This window comes from Anas acuta, chromosome 4, assembly GCF_963932015.1.
Source record: "Anas acuta chromosome 4, bAnaAcu1.1, whole genome shotgun sequence".
NCBI lineage: Eukaryota > Metazoa > Chordata > Aves > Anseriformes > Anatidae > Anas > Anas acuta.
The window spans coordinates 59,653,190-59,677,468 of record NC_088982.1 but is presented as its reverse complement, the minus strand read 5'-3'; the positions used below and the strand labels follow the sequence as shown (position 1 = coordinate 59,677,468).

Here is a 24,279-nt window from a genome sequence, read left to right as displayed (position 1 = left end):
TTTTTGAAGGCCATTCAGCTACATTTTCTGCTTTCAAAACATTTTGACTAGAAACATAAATCAGCTGACAGAAATAAATGCAAGTGAGCTGAGGTTTAGATTTTATAGCAATATTGATACAAAGCAGTGGGCATTCCTGGGAACATTGGCACTTGGCCTGGGAGACAGTATTTTGAAAGTGTTTTCAGAATCTTCATACATCTAAAGACATATTTGCTGCAAGTAATAAATGAGGAAAGTAGAATGGGGGAAAAAATAAAAGAGGTTCTCTCCACGGAAACCACAAAATAACAATTTCTCTTGCTACATTCCAGGGCTGTTAACTTGCTGTAAGCCTCAGAGCCAATGTAAGTTCTAATGAGAGATGTAGGGGAAGATAAAGTAATGCCTTTATAGGTTTCTTCATCTTATTACATCCTATCATGCACAAGGGGAGTGTATAGGAAAAACATGTTGACATTTGACCTTTTAACTGGTGACACAGAAGCTGAATTATGTAGCATGAAGGATATTTAAGGAGGGTTACAATTAAAAGAAATGCTTAAAGCAAAAGGCACTTAGGTTTTAGAGGTAGTAGCTTTCGTTCACTTTTTTAAATTTACTCTCTTCCTTTTATGTAATTTCATACTGGAATACCTATATACTTGCTAGCCGTATAAAATAGAACTGAAAGTAACTCAAAATATCTTCATCTGCTTCTTCCTCCTAAATCAGTACCAACTGCACCAAAATCATTCTCACAAGCCTTTGTGTAACCTATTTGTAAAAAATAAAAATAAAAAATCCTGTGACAATTATTTCACAACAGTTCTCTGCAATCAATTCCATTTACTAGCTAGAAAATATTTCCTAACACCTACAAATCCCTTGTTGCAACGTTAGCTCATTACTTCTTGTCACTGGTTGAAGGAAACATTACTTCCCTCCTGGTCAGGTCATGCTTTCTAGACATCTGATTGTTCTCCATGCAGTCTTTCCATCTTGTCAGTATTTTTTTATTATTATTTTTTTTGAAGTGCAATAACCCAAACCAGAATAGCAGATGTTTTAACTATTGATATTCTCTTTCAGTATTTTCCACAACAATATGAATTTGACAACTTGTGTTCCCTTCAATAAAATATCCAAATCTTTTTATTTTTCAAGCAACTTTTACCTAGCTAGCCAGTTTCTATCTTTCATTGCTCAGATGATTATTCTTACTGAAGTGCAGCAATTTGCATTTGTCCTGCTTGAACTGCATCCTGCTTTTAAGACCAAATCACCAATTAATGGGATTTTTTTTTGAGTCTTAAACTCCAAAGTGCTGGCATATATGCCCCTCATCTGTTTCCACTTTAAATAAAAGAATATATAATTTTACACAATTCTGAAATTATTTGCCTTGGCTTCCTTTGGTTTAAAGAGTATCATGCACGAATTTTCACTTTTCCCCATGGAGTTTAGATGTAGTTTCCACTATAGTTCTGTAATTCTGAGGGCTTAATGCTAATACAATTGTAATTAACATATTTTGTCTTCTAGTTGAAAGGGATAATAATAAACTTCCAGTCAACAACAGCTATTTTATTAGAAAAATCCAAAATAGACAGAAACTCAGATCAGAATGTAATAAACGTTTGTTTAAAAACTCTATTCATAAGAAAATTTGTTTTCCCTAGTATAATCTAGAACATACATCTAGATTTTAAAACAATGGAGTTACAGTATAGAAAGAAAAATATGAAAGACTATATGTTATTGAATAATATATCGGGTGTATATGGAGAGAGAAAGAGAACAAGAGCATGAAAAACCCTTGTTCTAATTGTCTAATATAAACATTTATATTTTACATAAGGATTAATGGATTAAACTACTTTACTAGGAAAGAAAAATTGTTGTTTATGACCCAATGCTAGACAACTCTGAGTGGTTTAATCTGATTTTCTCTGAAAGCAAAGCTGTATTTAATAATGGATTTAAGAGATATGAAGAGATATGTACTGAAGTCTTTATGTAATTTTATTAGCATGCAAACTCTAAAAAAAATTTACCCATGTATATGTATAATCTTTTATAACTGTCATTTGCTCTCCAGTATTGGATGAGATTCCTTTTTTTATTATTTTTTTTTCATTTTTTTTTCCTTCTTAAGAAAGGAAAAGTACCCTGTGCCAACTGCAAATATAGTGAGATAATCTTCATAATAGTGTGCTTGAATGCAGTGACTGGATTCCTAATGACAAAGTGATGATATGTGAATACCAATTAATATGTGAATTAGCAAACTCTCATGCTGAGAAAAACCAAGGCACTTATAGGCCATAACCATATCCTGAGCTTCAGGCTATCTTCTGTCTGTATCTTATTACTTCTTTGTGAGATAGTACTCAGCAAATAAAAAGGACGATGTAATTTCTGTCTTGTGTTTGATAGAAAATTTATAAATGCTGTGTAATACTCCAGATGTATTTTGTGTTGGAAAAGAAAATTATCGAAGTGTAACAGTTCAGAATGTTAAGACAAATAAGCAAGTTTTGTCAGCAGAGTGGAACACCAAGTTTACCTTTGAGCTTTGTCTACATAATCCTTACATTTTATGCTGCATTTGCTGAACACAATGCCTTGCCATGAGTCAAACAATTAGTCTGGAAGAATTAGTTTGGAACTTGCACTGGCTTCAACTAGACATAATCAAAATTAAAATTCAGCTGCAGAAACATCATCATAAAATTGGTTACAGTATAAAAATAATGATAACTTAGAAGTAGCAAACTGTAGAAAATATCACTAACGGCACAAAAGCAATAGGAAGAAAAATGAACCAAATAGAAATGTTAGAAAAATACAAATAATGGTATTTTCCAAAAGGAAGAGCTTTGAGAATGTGTACACTATTTTAATTCTAGTGTATCATTAAGTAATTCAATATCAAGATTGACACAGGAAAGGAGATCACTCAGGTGTCATTGCAGCATTGCTCAGTTCTAGGAAAAAGCCCCCAGAATTAAAACAAGCAAATAAACAAAAATAACAACAACAAACAACTTGGACAAATAGCTTTTTTATTATTTTATTATTATTATTATTATTATTTTTAATAAACCCTTATCCTCTATAAATTAGTGTTAACAAAAAAGAGGTAGTATTTGAATATTCAGAAACGTACTGTGTTTATAGCAATATATGTTTAAGAATGACCTATTATCTTTCATCAGACCACCTAATACAGTTGAAAAAGTAGGCCATTTTTTGGAAAGCATATAGTTTATTTTATACGCTATATACTCCACATTACCTGTGTCAATTACATACATTTGTCAATGTGTGCTTTTGGGACATCCACAGGGAACTTAATTTGGGACCTGCAAAACACACCTGGGTCAGCTGCTACAGTCTGAGCTTCAGATCTAGGTCTTGGCAGCCTGAGTCTGTAACAGCTTGACTCCAATCATTACTGACATGGACGAAAAAAATATAATGCATGTGAAATAAAAGTTTACACTTGTAGGCTTAGTGCAATAGAAAATAAATATAGAGGAACTGTTTCTGATTCTTAAGTTTTATGTGCTGCAATTTCTTTCAGATGACTGAAAATAGCTTTATTCTCATGGTTAAAAATCATGAGACTTCATTTATTTTGTTTCTCTTTCTCCTGTTTATTTATCTTACTTTTATGAAGTATTATCCATTTAACCACACCCATCCCTCCAAAAAAATCATTAAAGTAGTCCTATATTTTCCTTCAGACATGAAATACAACACATATTTAGCTAAAGACTAACAATAATACCACAGCAAGGCATAGTAATTCCTTTTTTTTTTTTTTTTTTCAAACAAACAAACAAAAATTTATTGTCCTTTTTACTGGAAAACAAATGATATGTTTGTAAACATAGAACTGGAACCTCTTCACTTGTGCCACTGAGGATGCTGCTTTTATTTAGATTAGTTCAATGGTCCAAAAAATAAAATAAAATAAAAATAAAATCTCTGCTGCACATGATATTTTTAATTGGGGAATATATTATAACTCCTAAATTGTATTTTCAGGCAGATAATATAGTGCTCTGAATTTCTGCCTGGAATACAATCACCACTTGAAAATACTTTCTATTAGGTTCTATTAGGCCAGGGGAGTGATTTTTCAAATGAAAGATGCTATGTCTTTCTGACAAAGGAATCTCCTAGGAACCTATTTTTGAAATCTTTGTGCAACTAAATTATTTTGAAAAAGTCAGCAAGAAATTGGAATTCATAACAAATGCAATCAAGTTCAAACTGTGGTTGAAATTCGTATACTACACACGCACCAGCTAAGGTACATAGCACATTTATTCATCTGATTTTGAGACACTACACTATGTTCAGAAAAACAATATATCTTTTCAACAAAACCTTGGCCTAAATAAAAAGTGAGAAAATTAGTTACTGTGCACATAGCTACTCAACTCTCTGCTGCCCATTTGAAAATGTGCTTATGGCACTTGCAAACATTGCTTCATTTTGTCAATGTTTCAAGTCAGAGACTTTGAGACCACTCCACTATTCCAGATATTTAATGTCTTAAGGAACAATTGCATTATTCTTGGTGTCATGGGCTTATTTCACTTGTTTTCCTTATTTACTCATATTAAGCTGGTAACATAAATGAGACTAAAACATAATTCATGATTGCCTTAGGCATGTCTTCTTGAAAGGCATTCAGTCTCAACCTGTAAACATCAAGGGATCAACAATTCATCTCTTTCCTGGTTAAGTTTACTCTAGCAGCTAATCATGCTCCCTTTTATAAATTCTTGTGCCTGATAGGGATACATTTAGGTTCATGCCTTTAGCGCATATTACTATGCCCGTCTTCATTACATTGAAGTCCTTTAATATGCTGAAGTTACCCTGAATTCTATCAAGTCTCTCTCTTTTTGTTGTTTGTTTATTAAATTAAATAGGCCAATCTTATTCAGACTTTCACTGGGGGGTATTTTTCGAGATGTTCCTGTTTCAAGCTACTTGAGGAGTTGGAAGAAATGTTTTATGTTATTTAAAACCACAAAAACAGCCACAGAAGATCAGGCCAATAATGAGTCATCAGAGTAGTGTGCTCAGAGACACCATATACAAGTATTCAAAGTATTTTCTGCAATTTACATTTCTGGAGAAATGGCACTAATTACATATATCTTCTCTCTTATTCAGTTACTGTTCTTGAATTTTTTTTATACTGCAATTGTTTTAAGAATGTTTGGTGAAGGACCACATCAAAAGGAATTCAGATGGGCACATTTGAGATCACTGAGTGCTACCTCAGGTTGCCTTACCCAGCCCTGCACTTCACCAGACAAAATGACCTTGAATGGCAAGATTCCATGTGTTATGGCTCTTCTCTGAACCACCTTCTGCTTTCCAAAAGCCTTCTCGAGAAGCCATGGGATATCAAGGTTCCCTCCTAGATTTCATCCAGGTTCATCAAGGTTCCCATCTAGATTTCATCTAGATGAAATCATTCAGCTCTCTGTTGAGGAAGTGTGGGTAGAGCTGATTGGGCCTGGGAAGCATTTCAAGTACTGTTAATTTCTCTTGAAATATATGGAAGATGAAAACTTCGTGATACATTAGCATGGAATAAAAGATGAATTTGCACATGGTTAGAAATACTTAGACTACTAATGATGTTGCTGTCATCCAACAGTATAGCTATTACGGAGCTGTACAAAAACTTTCATACAATATGCCAGCACAATTATTTGGACAAGGATGCATTACAATGCATAAATGATCTTTTTACATGTGAATAAAGATTTAGAGCTGTCTAGATTGTTTGGTTACAACGTGGCTAAAATATAATTATATCACTTCCAGAAAGATTCCTATTGTGTTTCCCATAACTATGTGAGACATTTTCAATGCTTCATGTGGCATCTGCATGCAGAGCACTCCTAAATATACCATACTATATGTGGTATAATTCTCACACACAGATAGTGTATATATCACAGGCATGAATGCATTCACTTGCTGAATCAGAGTGCTTGTTTTTCTTGCTGAAAACTGGGGGGGGGGGGGGGGAACAAAGACATAAAATCTCTGTTCTTTGTATTACAAACTGTAAATTACTCAGTGCAAACAAAGGAAGATTATTTTTGATGACATGGCTGCAAAATCTGCCCCTTATTCTTATGACTAGCCTCCACAGGCTTCCATCTCCTACAAGTACTGACTAGCTGTAAAATGTAAGCCAATGCTTGATTTTCTGCTTTGAAGCTGAGTTGAAGCTTGATCTTTTGAGTTGAAGACAGTAGCAGAGGAGACTACTTCATATATATCAATTCCTAATGACCTTGTTAAGAAGACTCAGCCGCCTCCAAGCAGTGAGGAAAGATGGTTCAAGGTGAGCATTACAGGTGCCAGAGAGAGGCAATAACAGGGACTGCCTTTCTTTATAGATATAGACGGAAGACAATACTGCCCAAGACCTCACTGTATTTTCACCAGAGCAGCTTTTATAACATGAAAGGGAAGGGTCTCAGAGTCTGAGCTGGATGAAGAAATGGGGTGGGATTGCTGCAGCAGAGCCACAGCTGCCCTCCAACATCTTCCCTTAAGTGTCGGACAGTCCGCCCCTGGCACTGCTGCTGATCAGGAGATGGGTGGGAAACCATGCCCTCTGCCTCTTCAGAAAAAAGCATTCAATCAAAAGATCCTCACAGTGATTAATTGCTACAGCAGTTACAGAAACCTGAAGTGTCCTTGTCCATTATTGTGGAGACCTTCAAATTTTGAAGCCTTTTTTTTTGATTTTTTTTTTTCAAATTTTGAAGTCTTTGTTGTTACACTTGGCTACAGAATGCCCATTATCATTCACATGCACGCAGCTACAGTAATTAGACCCACACACTGCCCTGCTTCTACATGTTGATTGAACTTCTGCTGTGGTTAATGAGGGTGTGCAGTAAAGAAAGTAACTAGACAGCAACAAGGTCAGCAAGCACAAATCTGTTGTCTCACCATACATGACAGGAAATTTTGTCCCACCTACTGTGTGAATATTTCTTCTATTGTAATCATGTTACAGTGTAGGGCTCATACTTTCAAATCATGAAAAATAATGTTAATTTAAAAATCTCAGCAAAATTTTCCACATTTTACTGAAATTAATGAAATTACTCTGATGAGAGCTTGTAAAATCAAATGCAAACCAACAGACTAACTTTACAATAAAATACTTTTTAAAGTACTGGTGTCAAAAAGAATTTTTAAAACTCTAAAACTAAGAAAAAATATATATACATGCCTATAAAAAGTGTACACATATATGTTTCCATATGTACATAAATACACTTTTTAATGCATGTACTACTTCAAAAAAGGTTGAGGAATTGCACTGATGAAAGAGCAGGATTCAAAGAGAAAGATGGCTTTGGCTCAGCCATTACAGTATAGGTTATGAGAAAACTGACCAGCAAAAATCTTTTTCTTAGAGGGGGTGTTTTTCAGAAAACTAATGAAAGGCCAAAAAACTAACTCAGAAGTAAGGTAAAATGGTAAAATGGAAAATAAATAGAATCCAAGGTCTTATATTGTGCTTACTATTTTCAGTTCTCTTTATCTATATCAGCTGTAAGCTGTTGAAAGAGTCATTTTCTGCTTATGTGTTTGTAAAACAGCACATGATCTTCCCTTCTGATTGTGCAGATAAAACAGATGTTTCATGCAGATCTTGCCATCTATTGAGAGGATAGGAAGCAAAAGTCCTTCCCAGAAGCAAATGTTAAATGTCCTAAAAATGTGTTGCAATGTATTAGCTTTTACGTCAATTTATGTGCAAAGTCTCAATGATGCAGGGACCCAGGCAGAAAACAGGCAAGGCTGCTGCTGCTGACTCTAAGTCTTAGATGATAAGATGACCTCTAAGGTGCATCTCTTTACCATGGCCTTGTTTGCAGTAGAGACAAGACCCATGTGATGGTCACTTCAGGTACGTCTGCTTCTTCCGTACTGTTTCTTCAGGGAGAGGTATAGGTAGCATGTGTACATCCCACACATGGAAGAACTGGATGAAGCCTTAGAATTGATACATTGTGGAGATAGTATTTTGCCACCAGCTATTTTTCTTCACTGATATTTTGCTGCAGTATTAATAACTGGACCCAGCTGGTAGTAGGCTTTCAAAATGACTGTTCAGAAAAGTTTTGAGAGCATGCCCTCAATAAAACTACAACTTGCTTGAATTCGTTATGTAGTAAATGACACCTAAAATCAGATTTGTTGTACTGCTTTCAAAGAGTCAATGGGTAACTATATTATTGTCCATAAATCTTATTCTTCCACATGACTCAAAAGGTACAGACCTATTTTCTTCCTGAAGCTTACAGTCAAAGCAGATGACTAGAAACCAATACTAAATTCTTAATTTACCTCAATGACCATGAACAGAAATACCTTTTCTACCAGCCTATGTGGACATTTACTCACATAATAAATCCGATCATAGCATATTCAGACCAAATGTGCAAGCAAAAATGCCAAGTGAAAGCAGGTTCCTACTTACATTTACACTGTTTGGATTCCAAACAAACACGCACACACAAAATATACTTTGGGCTTGTACTGGTTAATTTTTTAGAAAGAAGTTAAAAGAATGTCTTCTTTAAAAGAATTTAAATTCCACAGATTTATTTCTTCACACAGTCTTGACAAAGTTGTTGGCACTTGATCAGTAATGTCCATTTACTCATGATCCAGTCAGTATAATATTTCCAAGAGCATTGAGCTGGTTTTACTGACATCATTGTATTTTCCTTTCCGCTTTGCCCTTAACCACTTTAAATGTTACAGACTATCAATTCTGATAATGCAAAATTTAAAAATGGGAAAATGGGCCCACCTTCTAACCTCTCTGGCCACAGTCAATGTACATCAGCTGAGCTGACATTTTCATCTCATCAACATACCTCCATCACCAGATATATCCTAGTGAGAGAGATGTTTAATACTAGGATGGGAATAGCAATATTTTGAGTGTAACATTATTCATACGTGCCTTGTCTTTCCCCAAGAAACTCTTTTTCTACCCATTGACCAGCAACAAGCAGTCCCATACCTATGAATAAATATTTGTGCCAACATTCTTTGATAAGGGAACAATAGAATTCAAGATCTCACAGGTTACAAAGAAAAAGCAAGGCTATAATGTATGCAAACAGCATCCCTTGATGCATATTTTTAGGTGTATACTGATTGACTTGTCTCAGTGTTTAAAATTAAGTTGCCTTTAGGCAGTCAGGTCTCTTTCAAGAGCTACTGATGATGATATTATTAACCTTTGGTATTGAAATTCTGTTAGTAGTACCTGATTTACTCTGGTAAACAGCATTGCCATCTCTTTCTTAGCCCTGGCCTGTAAAAATGTACAACTATATGTTTTGTTTATGTTTTTTTTTTTTTTTTTTTATTATTATTTTTTTTTTTTCAGGAGAAGGTACAAATAAAAGCAAACTACTCAAACTACTCATCAGACTTATCCTGATACAGACTGTGCATGAGGGATGCATTACAATTTTACCTTCTTTTAAAAAGTGTATTTTTTAAATGTATATTTTTGAGGGGGAAAAAAAAAAAAAGCTATATTAATTGGTTCTAGATAGAGTAAATTGAGCTGTCAGGTAATTCTCTCTCTACCTGCCTTCCCCTGATATATTCATAGAAGGCATTTTTTAATTAAAAAAAATAAATAATAAAAATACAGGAATTGTGTCTTTCATCAGGTTTAGTTGTGATACAGCTTGTACCAAGATAAGAATTAATTTTAATGAAGCGTAAAAATGACCACAAAGACATCCATATTCAATCCAATTCAACTTTTGGATACAGGTACCTCTCAGTTCACTGGGAGATGACCTGCCAAATCCCATATATTCTGGTTGAGGGCTCCAGCTCAGAAAGTCAATAAGCAGGATTTCTTTGCCATGTAGGAGTACAGCATTTCCTTCTCTTCATTCAAATCACATTTTTGTAACTACTTCTGAGCAGGTGTTTAGGACACAAACCTTATCAATGCTACAATAGGGAGCTACAATCCCAGTTCTAGAAAGGTGTGCTCTTGTGTACTCACTGCTGACAAAGCATTTTACAGGAACACATTTGACTTTTTACAAGTTTCCTACCATAGCAAACTTTATTCCTGCTGACAGCAGAAGTAATTGTTACGTGCAAAATAAAAATTCATCATTTAAAATTGTTAACTCTGTTTTCTGCCTTCATTTTTGTGCTGAATTACATTTAAATCTGTTCCAGATAAAGTGTTGCTCAAATTACGACTCTTTCTGTGTTACTGGTGTAAAAATATATATAGGTAAACAGGTAAGGGAAACCAGGCTTTTACCTGATGTAGAAATAGAGATTTAAGTTATTAGTGTAGAATAATATTCTTTTCCTTGTGGAAATTCCATAAGAAAAAAAAAGAAGTCAATTTTAGACCTCTTTATTTAAACCAAACATATAAGAATAACAATTAAAAAATAAAATAAAATAAAATAAAATAAAATAAAATAAAATAAAATAAAATAAAATAAAATAAAATAAAATAAAATAAAATAAAATAAAATAAAATAAAATAAAATAAAATAAAGGAAAAAAACACCATCTTAACATTCTACAGCAACTGGACAATTTGTGTAAATGTACAAACCATTTACCTTTATGCCATGATCCTTGGGCCAAATTATGGAATAATGTGGCTAGTGACAATTCACAATTTATATACACTATGAAAAAAAAACATTATATGCAGAAGAAGCAGTTAACACTGTGATTTCCCAGTTCTGCTTTGTGAGTAGTGATCCAATTTTAGATGCTCCAGCTACTCACCGCCTACTGCCAGCTCTTGAACAGAACTTGTTGCTGCTAATTCAGTTGCACTCAAGTTTGGGCCTTGATTTAAAAGTGACCCTAAAATTAAAATTTCTAGCACCTTATCACTGCTAGAAAAGTTAAGTTTAATCTGTGTGACTTACAGTGGATCAGATAAGAGAGAGGGAAAAGCACAGAACTGTATTGCACTGACTTGGGTACGACACGGAAGGTTCATTTAGCTCATGTTGTTCCCTTGGCTTCCTCTGGTGGACTAGCATTCCTGTCATCTTCTATTCTTCCTTTCCTTTCCATGACATTGACTTTATCTGGGGCAAGTCATGTGAAGATGTAGGAAAAGTTTGCATATTAACGTTATAGAATATTTTGGCATTGTGATAAATTATTAAAATATCTGTAGTTTAACATGTAAATGCATTCTCATGCATATACACAATCAAAGATATGATGATAGTGCCATAAAATTGCAATTAAATTGTGATTTTAAAGAAAAAGCACAGCATCATCATGAGAAAAATGTAAGTCTATTTATTTTCTTGTTTTTAAGAGAGGACTTAGACTGTCTTCTCCACAGATGGAAACAAGGTTAATACTTGCATTCACTAGTCTCTACTACCACTATTAGCTTTTTATTAAAGAGAGGGGTATCAAACAGGTTATCTGACAATATAAGAAGCAGAACTGTACACCTGTTCCACAGAAGATGTCAGGTTTTCCCTGAGATAATATCCAGTGAAAGCAAGGAGAAATGGATGCCAACCACAGATTTAGGGGAAATCCACAGTGCCCAGAAGTGCAAGTTTCAGTCTTATACTTAGATCAGAAAACAATAAAGCACATTCCATACTAGTTTGGGAGTAATATTCCACTGCGACAGTAAGATATTATCTTTAACACCACCCAACTCAGACTTGACAATACCAACATCAGTTGCTTTCACAGGTTGTCTTATTTTTCTCCTTTCATCACCTCCTACACCAAAGCAAATGTCCACAGACATGTGTTTCCTACAAATTTTCTGAGTAGTCATTTGAGTTTTCTAGTGCTTAGAGAAATAAATTTAATCCAATATTTCCTCATGTGTGTTTATATATTGCACATACTACACACATTGTGTACTGAGTGGTAATATTAGCATGAAACACTTGGTTTACCTGATTTTTTAAAAAATTACAAAACAGAGCATTAAATCTGTGAAAAATTAAGATATCCTAGTGATGCATCAGCATGAATAATAACGCAGACAGCTGTATAACCATTTTAAATCAGTTTGCCACAAGCTCAGCACATGATCACTATGCTATCATTTGTTATTGTACCACTCAGCTTTCCCTTTCCACTTGAAATCTTTACATTCCACTTGGCTATTTTAAAACTGCGTTGGCAAGCTATGTATGTCTGTTACAAAATAATAGCTTTGTAGTCTGATGCAGCAGCCTATGCCCAAAACCGAAATGAATTTTACTCAATATAATCTATAATTCTTGACATATCAGGTGCTAGGCTTCAGTACAGTGCTCCTCAGCATTCCCTCTTTGCCCCGTTCATCATGCTTCAGTTTGCTGCCTACTAGATACATTCATTCATTAATCATGGCTTAGAAAATTCTAAGTTTAATAGGACAGACAGCACTTTGGCATAGGGTGCCTTCTGCTTTATGACTGTCAGCAGTATGATGGAGATTTTATCATGGGTAACAGAGACACTACTCACATACTTTTATAAGTAATTTTATTAAGCAATAGCGCAAGTGGTCTCAGTAGACTGAGTAGATCACATATTTACATGAACAGTGAATATTATCTACCTCATCTAAATTAATGCTGAATGAAATAGGGAGCTTAACTAGGTAGAGGTCTGCTCTGGGCAAATAGATCATTTTCCAATCACATAGTCACTTGCACCTAATAATGAGTTGGGGGAGGCGTATGAAGAAAGGTATGAGATCAATTCTAAAGATAGTATCTAGCTCCCCTGAAAGCAAGATATCTTTAAAAAAAAAAAAAAAAAGAGAGAGAGAGAGAGAGAGAGAGAGAGACTGTCAGTGTTAGTACTAGGGAAACAGTACATGATGTTAACTAACTTGTTGTTAGCCTCTGAAGAATGATATTCTTTTGCCAAATTTTTCAGGAAAATCTAATAAAATATTGATGAAATGGGTAATAATTTTTCCTGAATGAAGATTAAGTGGAAACATGAGTCTACATGATAGAGAGCTTCTGCATTCATCTCATGTCTACCTAACTGCAGAAGTCATTGGGAAAAGGCATGTAGCATATATTTCTAAACTAGAGTCTATCTGAAATAGTAGTCAATTTGTGAGCCCTACAGGAAGTGACAGTCAGTACCAGCTTGTTGCTGCATATTTTTGCAACCACCTATGAAGTCTGACACAGCTAGGAAGTCTTGAGGTAGGATTGAAACCTATAGTTTCAGAAGAAGTAAAACAGAAGATAATTAATACAAATATTTACATAACAGGTATTGTATTTGAAGGCATAACAATGCACCAGCCTGCGTGCTTGTAACTGTCCAAACCTCCAATGCAAACTGAGTTTTTGACATAGAGTATAATGTTAAAGCTAAGGGTGGTGCCTCAGGTTCTCTACAAACTGGAGTAATTCAGTTGAGTGATTTCTACAGAGTACTTGCCATCTGTTGGTGATGACTCAAGCAAAACAAAGCACAGATGGATCTTAGTCCTTTTTTTTTTTTTTTTTTCTTGAACTCTTCTAAACTTCAGTGGTGATCAGGATGTTTTCATCTTGGAGGAGTGTATTTTTATAGTGAGTGGCTCCTAGTTTGCAATTATTCACAGCTAATTTTCAAACTACTGAAAGCAATAAATAATGCCATGAGTTTCAGCTTGAGGACAAGTAGTGTTCTTGGAAAAACTTCCAGTCTCTGTAATGCATTCTGAAATGCACTCTGCTGTTTATTGGGGCATAGATCACTCAACTTCTTTCCTCACACATATATTACCTGGTGAATGGGATTTACAACAGCCAGCCTGCTCTGCAGGGAGACTCCTGAATTAGCCAAGACAAATTACCACCAATAAAAAAGATGCACACAGAAATTTTACATATTTCCTGAAACCGTACAGCCTTGACGGGAGTCTCTCTATTAGACTGTGATTCACATTCTTAAATGCTCTACTGATGCCCAAGCAATCACTTTGAGTACAGAAAATTGGCTTTTCTTCAAAATTGAAACAAACCTCTAAGTTGTGGTACAATCACCTTTTATTGTTAAAAATGTAAGTAGCTTAAGCTAATAGCAAAAACTCTTTCCCTTTAAAGGGAAGATGTGGGCAGTTTACCTTGCCTGGCCATTTATCAAGTGAATGCCAAGATCTGCTGTTGTGTGTTGAACTCATCTTGTAATGAATCCATAATTTGAATACCGGATCACAGTCCTTTGGAGAAATCAACATATCTGAAAGATGAGTCTCAATGCCCCTAAGCAGGACAGGTCATAAGATGCTCCTCTTCTCTCAGTCCATCTGGGACAAATAAATGGTAGTCCTTAGAGATATGGTCAATGTGCCTAAGAAGCATTACTATGGAAGACTGAAGAACATGCAGAGTGTCGTTGCCTTGTAGTGAAGTGTTGTATTTTTTTTGAGGACTGTTCTCCAGAATGGAGCCTCTGTAGTAGTGCCGGTACCTTTCTTGTAGCACCTCCTAAATGAAATGATGACCTTTCCTGGACTTCAAGCTAATAATGAGGCTGTTGATGGCTTGACTTCTCCCTAAGCTACAAACAAAGCTTAGTTACAGCCAAACAGCATTTATGTCAGATCCACAAGTGCAAAAAAGACAGAGTGGAGATGGGGTACCCAGCCAGGACCCCCTCCCAGGATACAGTACGCAAACTGGATGTGTGATGCTTAGGTACACTTCTGATTTCAAATTTAATACCCTTTTCAATATAGGGCTTTGAATTGAATGTAACTTTAAGCTCAGATTCTGAGGCTCAGTTCAGCTGGTTCTCTTCTTCCTTTAACTCCTGAAATCTTAAATTACCTTTCAGCTTCTATCATCTCTATGGATCTACGTACAGAAACATATCAGGTTATAAAGCTGCAAAGGCCTTACTGATACTTTTTACTTTTAATTTTGACTGTTTCATGTATGTTGGTGATCTGTTAAATTAAATTCTAAGTTGAGCAAACACAAAACACTCCTCCAACACAGTTAATTTACTTGCCTTCAACTAGTTAATGGGCAGTGCTGTTCAATGAGTGCTTTGTGCACATGGACTAACTTTAACTAGAGATAATATAATTTAGTATTACTAAATAACCTCATATGGACAAAATGCTACCTGTAATTTCAGTGGTTTGTGGCTTTTTTTTTTCCTTAGCTACAAGTCCTAGCACACCAAAACATATTTTTGTAGTAATTAGTCAGATAATTTTGTTACCTTGAGTTAAATTGATTTTCCATAAAGGTTTTCCTGAATTAAAACCTATAATGATTTTAAAAAACTGTTGTCCTATGTACCTACTGAACTGGGGTAATCACATCGCTTGTATTAAATACAAAGGGTGGGGCTTTTTCCTCTTTCTTGAATACAACTCAAAATTTCCTATGAAAAACTTTGAGTAGGAAAAGACCTACATAAATGTGAAGCAGAAGGATTATGAACACTGAAATTACAGAGAGAAAGTAACGAAAATACTTAAGTAGATCTGGTTCAGCAACCTACACTTTCTACCCTGATACAGATAAGAAAGCCTAAAAAGCCATATGCAGAATCCATGATGCTGTAAATATACGTTTTTCTACTCAGGATTGTGGCATAAGAAGCAATGCATTGAGAACGTACATGTTCAAAATCATTTCTGTATGTTTACTAAATGTATACAATTACCTTCTCACAAGCTGGAAAGGAAGCAATTTTTCACTTTACCTCTGTTCTAATTTGTCTGTTTAAGAATTGCAGGAACAGGAAGGTAGAACCTATAAATTCTGGACCATGCTGCCCAGATGAACTGAAGAGAGATGATAAAACATAGAAATACGGCTAAAGGTCAGGTTTTCATGCCTGAGGCATTTTACTGCTTGTGGCACTGATTTTGAGATGTATCACTGCTGTGCTGCTGTTGATGTAACTACACTGATTTCACAAAGCACTGCTAATTTAAAATTGAAGAAAGACACTCCATCCTTATATAGCACTTTTCAAGCAGAGCAAATATACAGGAGTTAAATCACACAACCCTCCTCAATGTATTATCTAGAGGTGTAAAAGGGAGGTATGGTCATAACAGTATTTTTTATTAAAGGTGTTCAGCACCACAAGCTTTCTATGACTTTCTCAGTATGCCCGTAAATCTGGCCTTGTGTGATGTAGTAATACTGCTAATCTGGCCTTGTGTGGCTGCAGTAACACTGCTAACTGAGAATAAAGCCTCACATTTTATACCTCTCACTGTTGTGGCTTAGCCAACAGGCATTGAAGAAACAAAACCCACTGCTCGCATACAGCAAACTCAAGACATCCTTTTTCACAGAGAATGGTTTTGTTGTGGAATGAGTTAAAATGCAATGTCTTCAAATTAGCAAAGGATCTGATGGCTTAGTACATAGCAGTTCAAGAAGGAAGATGAACATCTAAGTAATTCTCACTTTTCAGTGACATTTTATACAGCTTCAGCCTAATGTACAGCAGAACATTTGTTTTCTGTAAGCTCTTAAAATGTAGAGTGTTTCAAAATAAAGACAGTGGTGTAACTTGTAAGCCACATTCTATGTGTTCTTTGGTTGGTTGGTTGGGTTTTTAAATAAAAACAGAAGAAAATGACACTGATTTCTCTATGAAGAGGCCCCTGCAACTTCCACGTTAAACTGAGGAAAGAGTCATGTTTGTTTGTTTGTTATTTGCTTCCTTATTTTTGTCCTTTGTAATGATGGATCTTTCGAGGAAGTAGAAACTACTATGTTGGACATGGATTTACAAAGTTTACATAAAATACTGCAAGGTGAAATGATTTCATAGGAAAAGTCACCTATGATGTTTTTGCCATAAAACTTAAAAAATAATCTTGCTCATGACCTATTCAGGAAATTGGGAAGGCAATATTTAAAAGATTAAAAGACATACCAAGAAAGCATGACTATGACTCCCAAATACATTTTTACATCAGTGAATTAGATTATCTTTGAAAGGCTCTAGTGTAAGGCATATGTTCTTCTCAAAGTCTTAAGTTCAGATCTATAGAATCAATCCACTTTGCAGCAGTATCACACACTAACCTCTTCCATTTCAGGAAGAAAAATAGTGTTGCTAAGGTTTATGTAAATCTCTCACATCTATTCTTTAAAGTACAGAATACAGTGGCAGAGAAAAACACAATATTTATCCCAAAAGCCATGGAGAACAAGAAGATAGAGTGCTTTTTTCCTTTTAACCAAGCCTTCAGTTTTTGATGTATTTTCCGTTTAAAGAGTTTTGAGCATAGCACAGCTGTAATGTACAATGTCAAAAAGCTCAGCTACAGGTTAGTACAGTTTTCTAGTACTGATAGCATGGGAATGATTTCTAAAAGTGTATACTGAGAGCACTGCTGTTGTCTTGACCTTTTTTTCTATGTCTGCTGAACAACTATATCTTATGCATAGAATTCTTTCCAGCCCCCTGGACTTCACATCTAGTTTTCATACGTACTGGGAGACTGAGAGGAAATCCTGGAACACAGAGAATTTGCAAGTATATTGCTTTAAAACCTTTCCAGCTTGACCTTTCATGAAGAATAGTTTAAAGACTGAATTTTCTGGTTGTGAATGCAAAGGTTAATTGTCTTTACTGAATATTATTGATAGGCCCCTAGTAAAAGATGATGATTTCTTGCAGGGACATAGGTAGAGAAAGGTGGGATAGAGTAGGTTTTGCATTAATAAGACAGATGCCTTAGTATCCACACAAAGATGTCTGTGTCCCAAGCAGAGACATAAATAAATGAAGTAGACTATGCTAAGAATATGATTGTTATAGAGTACTATACTTCTCATTATGGAATGACTAACTTAAAACAGAAATATAACCACCTACCTAGGCTTATCAGAAGTCCTCCCACACCACATCAAGCCCATGAGTTTCTCTGTCTCCCTCTTTAAAACAGATAAAATAAAAAAAAAAAAAATACAGAATTCTTCCAATTACTAATCTCTTGTTTGATTTAAACAGTGAAGCAATTTACAACCCTGTTATGTTTAAGACCACAAAGCTATTGAATAATCTCTTGTTTAAATTCTCATGGTTTTCTTGTTTGAATTTCTTTATGAAATATTTCATAATTCACATTAATTATCTATCATTGTAAAACCTCATCTGTGGACAGTTTCATGCAGAACTTAAGTAAGCAGTTTTAATTCACCAAGAAAAATAAAACTGGAAAAAGGCTATGAACGTTCTCTCAAAATGAATAAAGAAATTTAGATAATTTATTACACAATGATTCAGAAATCATGTACAGTATTAAAAGTTATTTGCATATTGAAAGTGATAATTTTCGGACACTTAAACATACTATTAAAAATAACATCTTGGGAGTGTAATGATGGTTTTCTCTATATGATAGTTTTCATTCCATCCTAAGAATCCCACTGTTATACATTCAACTACAAATGAACTTTCCTTCAAAAAAGTATCAGAGTGCTTTATAGATTACAGGAAATACTGTCTGCTACTAAGACATACTGTCTGCTACTATCTAATACCACGCTGAAATTGTGGTTGCAAAACAAACATAAGATAAATAGTCAAGAAATATGCTAAAGGAGTTCTAAGTTGAACAATGACTGGACAAACGCAAAGGACAAAATCTCCAATGACTTATTCAGCATCAATGAAAATCACACATCGATAGTGGACCAGCAAACACAAAGGCCTCTCCACTTTCCTTGGCAAAACAAACTCGAGACAATTTCAGGAAATTAAATACAAATGCATTAAGGAAAAAAAAATGAATATATTAAATGCAAGTTTGTAAGATAATTTGTAAAAATTATACACATCTACAAACTACAAAGCTCTATAGAACACATAATATGCAGCCATACAGTTTCATGTATGTTCAAAATGTAGGCATAGGCAATCACACATACTTTCAGTGAGAGAAAGTACTTGACAACACTACACCCAAGACAGTCCAGCTATGCAATAATTATTTAGTCTCTTTTCAATCCTCCTCCTTTAGAACAAAAGCCCTACAGGCTTGTGAATTAAAAAGTCAGAGGAAAGTTCATGTACGCATCTGAGAGAGCTGAGTGAGATCAAAGGAAAAGCAGAACAGCCCAAAAATCTCTATTACAGAAGTCTCTCTGTTCAGCACTGATCTGTTTCATCAGGAATTTGTGCACGGACTAGTAAGGGGAAACACACCTACCCTCATTAACAGGTGTTGCATGCATGATGTTTGTTCAGTTTTTCACAAAATGACCTTTCAAAATGGTCAGACACTATACAGTATTATATATATTATATATAAATTCAGAATTCATTACAATCAGTGCAATAAATACACACATTTCAAATTGAAATTTAATACCTGATCCGAGACTTATAGAATCTTTATATATCAAATAATATATATTTCCAGTATAGGTATGATATACTATCATTAGAGCCAGCACTTTTGACTTGTAGGAGTAGCAGGGAAGTTATCGTTATTCTTTTTGATGCTTATTTGCATATAGGGAGAAAACCCAGTGTCACCAAGGACACTGTTTCCAACATTCTGGGTAAGTTTCTCTGTGTCTCCCCAAAACCGTAGTTGACATTGATCATACTGATCCTCTGCACAACATAATGTGGCAGAGACTGAGCTGGACACCTCAAGGACCCCAGGTACCCTCTAGCTTCATGCCACAAGTCCCTCTGGCTTGGCAAAGGGACTGCGTTGGCCTAAGGGGTAAGGAGCGGAGCTGTGAAATGACTGAAGTCATTTCAGTCCTGAACCTAGCCAGAAACTGATGAAAGCTTTTCATAACTTAGAGCGGTGCTGGCACTGCTCTTTATTGTGCCCAAGTGCCGCAGGGTCACCTGATGGGAACTGCTCCCAGGAGCTTTCCCCCCCTCTTTTTCCTGCGGGTGGGAAAGAAGCCGGCCGGTTCGCACTGCGGGAAAACCCAAAACCTCTAGCGTGAGATGCACAGGAGCTGTGCATCACTGCTCGGCACGGAGAGCCCTGTTCGGGTGGGAAATTTCTTCAGGGTGCTCTTGGTGCCGGGCGGGGAGGCGCTGGGGTGCTGGCCGGCCCTGTGCCACCCCCTGCTGGCCACACGCCCCCCGGCAGCTCTGATGCCACCGTGCGGCACCCTGCTCCAGGCGGGCACCGCTCGCCAGCAGCCACGGCGCGATGCAAACGCTTGGGAGAGACAGGAAAAGCCTTGTGCCACAGTGGCTCGCCCAAGAAAGTTGCCCAGATTCCAACAGCAGCTACAGCAATGCTTCCCTTTAGAGCTCTCCTCAAAAATTAAAAATAAAATTAAGAAGAAAAAAAGTGCTGATGCCTAGGAGTAGTACCACTTCCCAGCTATGCTGCTTCTTCATTCAAGGTCGCATAGGCTGTACACGTTAGTCTTAATTGCAGCGCAGATGACTGCGAGATTAATGGAAGCCCCTTCCCCTGCAGCAGCTCTGCTCCCAGCGGGATGTGCCTCTGGGTCCTTAAGGACAATTCCTACAACACGTTGTGTTCCCACGGCCATATTTTCTTTGACAAGCGTTTAAAAATAACCGGCTAAAACAAAACTTTCCCCCTTAATTGGAGGACCGGGCTCCCGCCGCACCCCCACCAGCCGCTCCCCATGAATCCCGGCCCGGCTGAGCAGGGAGAGAGCACGGCACTACTCGAAGCGCTCCTCCTCATTTTACCCTTCTCTGTCCTGCACTTGGCACATCCACTGCCAAGCAGCTGTCCTCCTGGTGGGCATTTTCTTAGGGGATTTACAGCAAGACTTTGGGGATCGAGAGGCTCGGTCTGGTTGTTCATTTCTGTCCTACAGGCAGGTGGTACTCGAAGACGTGCCTCGCAGGAGAAGGACAGGAGCCCGCGGCAGCCCCTCGGTGCTTCCCGGAGTTTCCCTCCCCGGGCGGAGAGCCCTGCTCGGAGCCGCGGGGATGCCCGAGGGTGTCCCGAGAAGGGTCCCCGCGAGCGCTGCCCCCCTCCCTGCCCTGTTAACCCCTGTCCGGACGGACACAGGGATTTGTCCTTACTATCACGACTGCCCTCTGAGCCCCAGCTCGGGGCTGAGGGGCTGACAGCAGGTGTGGGCAGTATCTCCATCACCGCAAAGGAGCATGCTCAGCGCTCTCAGGCATGCTCCTTCCGCGGGGAGGGAGTCGGAGCTGGGCCGGGCCGGGGGGGGGGGGGATCCTCGCTCTGGCACCGTCCTAACGCAAAGTTTTATTACTCCGGCGGCCCCGGAGCCGGGGGTCGACCCGGCGCCCCCTAACCCGCACCCCTCAGCCCCTTCCTGGGCACGGGGAGGCGACCGGGGCGCTGTGCTGGGGGCGGGCGGAGCTGGGGGGTTCCCCTCGCTCCCGGCGGAGGAGGAGGAAGAGGAGATGCCCAGGCGAGGAAGGCTTCGGAGGCAACTTCTGCGGGGAATTCCGCAGGTCCTCCACCGCCTCCACCCAGGGCGAGCTTTCTGCTTCGCCTGGCGCTGATGCAACGCCGAGAGCACCCGGGATGCACCACCACCACCACCATCATCATCACCACCATCACGACCATCAGCAGCATTAACACTATCACGACAATGCAAACAGCCGCGGAAAGGGGGGCGCCGTGCCGGGCTCCGGCAGCTGCCCTTCGGCGATTCTCCCCCTCCTTCCCCGGCTCCGCGCCCCCCGCCCGGGGCTGCGGGAGCTCCGCGCACCGGCAGCAGAAGCGCAGGGCGGGATCCAACCCAAATCCTCCCGGCCGCTCGCCTACCTTGAGCTCCTCCGCGTCCAGGTTTGCGGATCTGTCCATAGAGCGCAACTGAGCGGAGCGGTGCGGGAATCGGGGAAGTTGTGCCAAAAATAATAATGATTTTTTTTTAAAAAAATAATAAATAAATATAAGATAAAGGGGGGGCAGAAAGGAGGGAGAGGGGGGGATCTAGTCTCTCAGTTTCCAGCCTAAACTCAGCCTTGTCCTCCAAACCCCGGCGGCTCCCTTCAGTCTCATTCTCCGCGATCACGCCTCCACCGGTTAAAATAAATAAATAAATAAATAAATAAAATAATTCACTTTTTTTTTTTAAAAAAAAAAAACTCCCTTAAGGATTAAAGCGACAGGTGATCCTTCCCTGGTGAAAGAGCTTCGCGTCCTCTGGCAATGAAAGGAGGAGACAGCAAAAAAAAAAAAAAAATCCACTCAGTTTAAGATTATTTTTTTTCCTCCTGCAATAAGCTCAGAAGCCGGCGAATCGCTGCATCCCGAGAAAAAATCCGGCTTCCCTGGACAGCATCATGCAGCAAATTTCAAGCAAATGTGTTCAAACTGAAGAGAAGAGTCTCTGATAAAAGCCGTTCTCCGTCATGCCTACTCGGGTAGCTAATTTAGCACCCTGCGAGCGCAAGACAGAGATGAACAATTTCGCTGGCGAGATAACAAAATCCCCCAAGTCCTGCATAGACTCCCAAATTGTTCTGCAGCTGAAGGTATTCTCTCAATAATACTAATTAAAATAATAATAATAAAGTCTGTAGGGGACAGTCTTCTTTGAAGGTTACGCTAAAAGAGTTGGGAGGAAAACAGGAGGTGGGTCTCTTGCAGAAGAGAAAGGAGAGAGACAGAGCTTTCCCCCTTCTTTCCTGTTTTACTGTCCTTCGCCGCCAGGTGACTGCCTTCCCTCCTCTCTCTCTCTCCCCGCGGCCCGCACGGGGGGGATTTCTCCGGCTCCCCCAAAGCAGCGCCTCCTCCCCCGGCCGCGGCTCTTAACGCCGGCGGCCGCCAGCGCCGCCCCGCCGCGGTCCCGGGGGCGGGCACGGCCCCCGCTCGCACCCCCCGGCCCCGGGATGCTCGAGCTGTCCCTGCAGCTCCCACCTCAGTAAGGAGCCTCGTGTAGAGCTCCCTGTGCATGTACACCTCTCCCTATATTACACACAGATCTCATTGATTATGGTATATATATGTTACGTATTCGGGGACTCCACGCGTGTCTGACTTAACAAAGTGATGTGAAACTCCTTAGGCTGAGGTTTGGATGTGTGTGGGTTTTGTTCAGCCGTTGGGTATCAGTAAAGCACTGCACTTTTGGTGGAGCAGAATTTCTGATGGCACGCAGGTTAAGTCCACATCTCCCTTAGAGCATCACTTTGCTAATGTCCTTTTCCAAAGGATTTGCTGGCTTAGGGTTCTCATTGACACCAAAAAAAGTGACAAAATGAGATTTAAAAATTCAAATTGCTCCCCACAAAGATCTTGATTTTGCCAAACTCCTTTGTCATAAATCTGACTGTCACTTGCAGTTTTGGAGAGCAAGGCTATGATATATATTTTTTTTTGTCTCCAGCTTTCAGTCTTTTGGGGGCTTTATTTATTAACTCCATGAATGGCAAATTCAACACTAACACTTTCTAGTACTATCACCTCCTGCTCTTAGGCATTTTTCATGCTTCTTCAGATAGAGTTAGTATTCATGATAATTTAACATAAATAAACCTCATAGCTCAAATTGCATACTGTGCTTTCAGTTCGATACAGATTTGTTTTCAGCTTCCGACACTGCAAGGTTAACAGAAGCTTAAGCCCTGGGTGACCGCCAGTGATAGCCATTTTTAAAGACTGAATATAGCCTTTGTCTTCTAGAAAACTCTATAGATGCAAGGCAGACACAGTCAAATTACATTTCTCCTCTTAGCACAAATTGTGCATGACTTACAGGTTTGTTGTGAATGCACTGTAAATATCATTATTATCATTAATCTGGAACAACAATATGTAAAGATTAAAGGCTTGGCCTGGTGTTCCAGTTTGAGCCAACAGAATCATGTCCAAATGAAAGACTGCCAAACTGGAGGGTAAAACAAGGTATTGTAGGACCTACAAAAATTGGAAAAAAAAAAAATCCCTGACAAACACCCCCAACAAAATTGGAGGGACTTCTGTAAGAGACCCTGCTGAAGGAAAACTCTCAGACACTTCTAAGGCTCCCCAGCTCTGTCAATATGCAATCCTTTGGACAAGAGAGGAATGTCCCAGTGTGAGACACCAACTAGGTGACATAATATGACAGCACCTTTGTGCTATCAATGCCGCAAGGCAAAACCTGAGCCTCTCCATAATCCACACCTGGTCACATGGTGCTTCAGCAAATCAAGGAGTAACTTCACAAAATGCAGCTTTATAAAAACAAGCAGTCTGCAGAGCTGTGACCTTGCTGTGCTGCCCCACCACAGACTTCCTTGGATTGGGCACTTCATAGT

The 24,279-nt window shown here is 38.3% G+C and overlaps 1 protein-coding gene across 1 annotated transcript in view; it reads right to left on the bottom strand.

Annotated features, from left to right (window-relative positions):
- The window catches only part of SGCZ (sarcoglycan zeta), a 444,923-nt gene extending 422,190 nt beyond the window's left edge, over positions 1–22,733 (bottom strand). The window contains exon 1 of the mRNA XM_068681532.1: positions 21,800–22,733. Within this exon, the coding sequence (XP_068537633.1) occupies positions 21,800–21,838 (39 nt within the window). The 5' untranslated portion in view covers positions 21,839–22,733. The remainder of the gene's footprint in view (positions 1–21,799) is intronic.
- Positions 22,734–24,279: the final 1,546 nt, after the last annotated feature.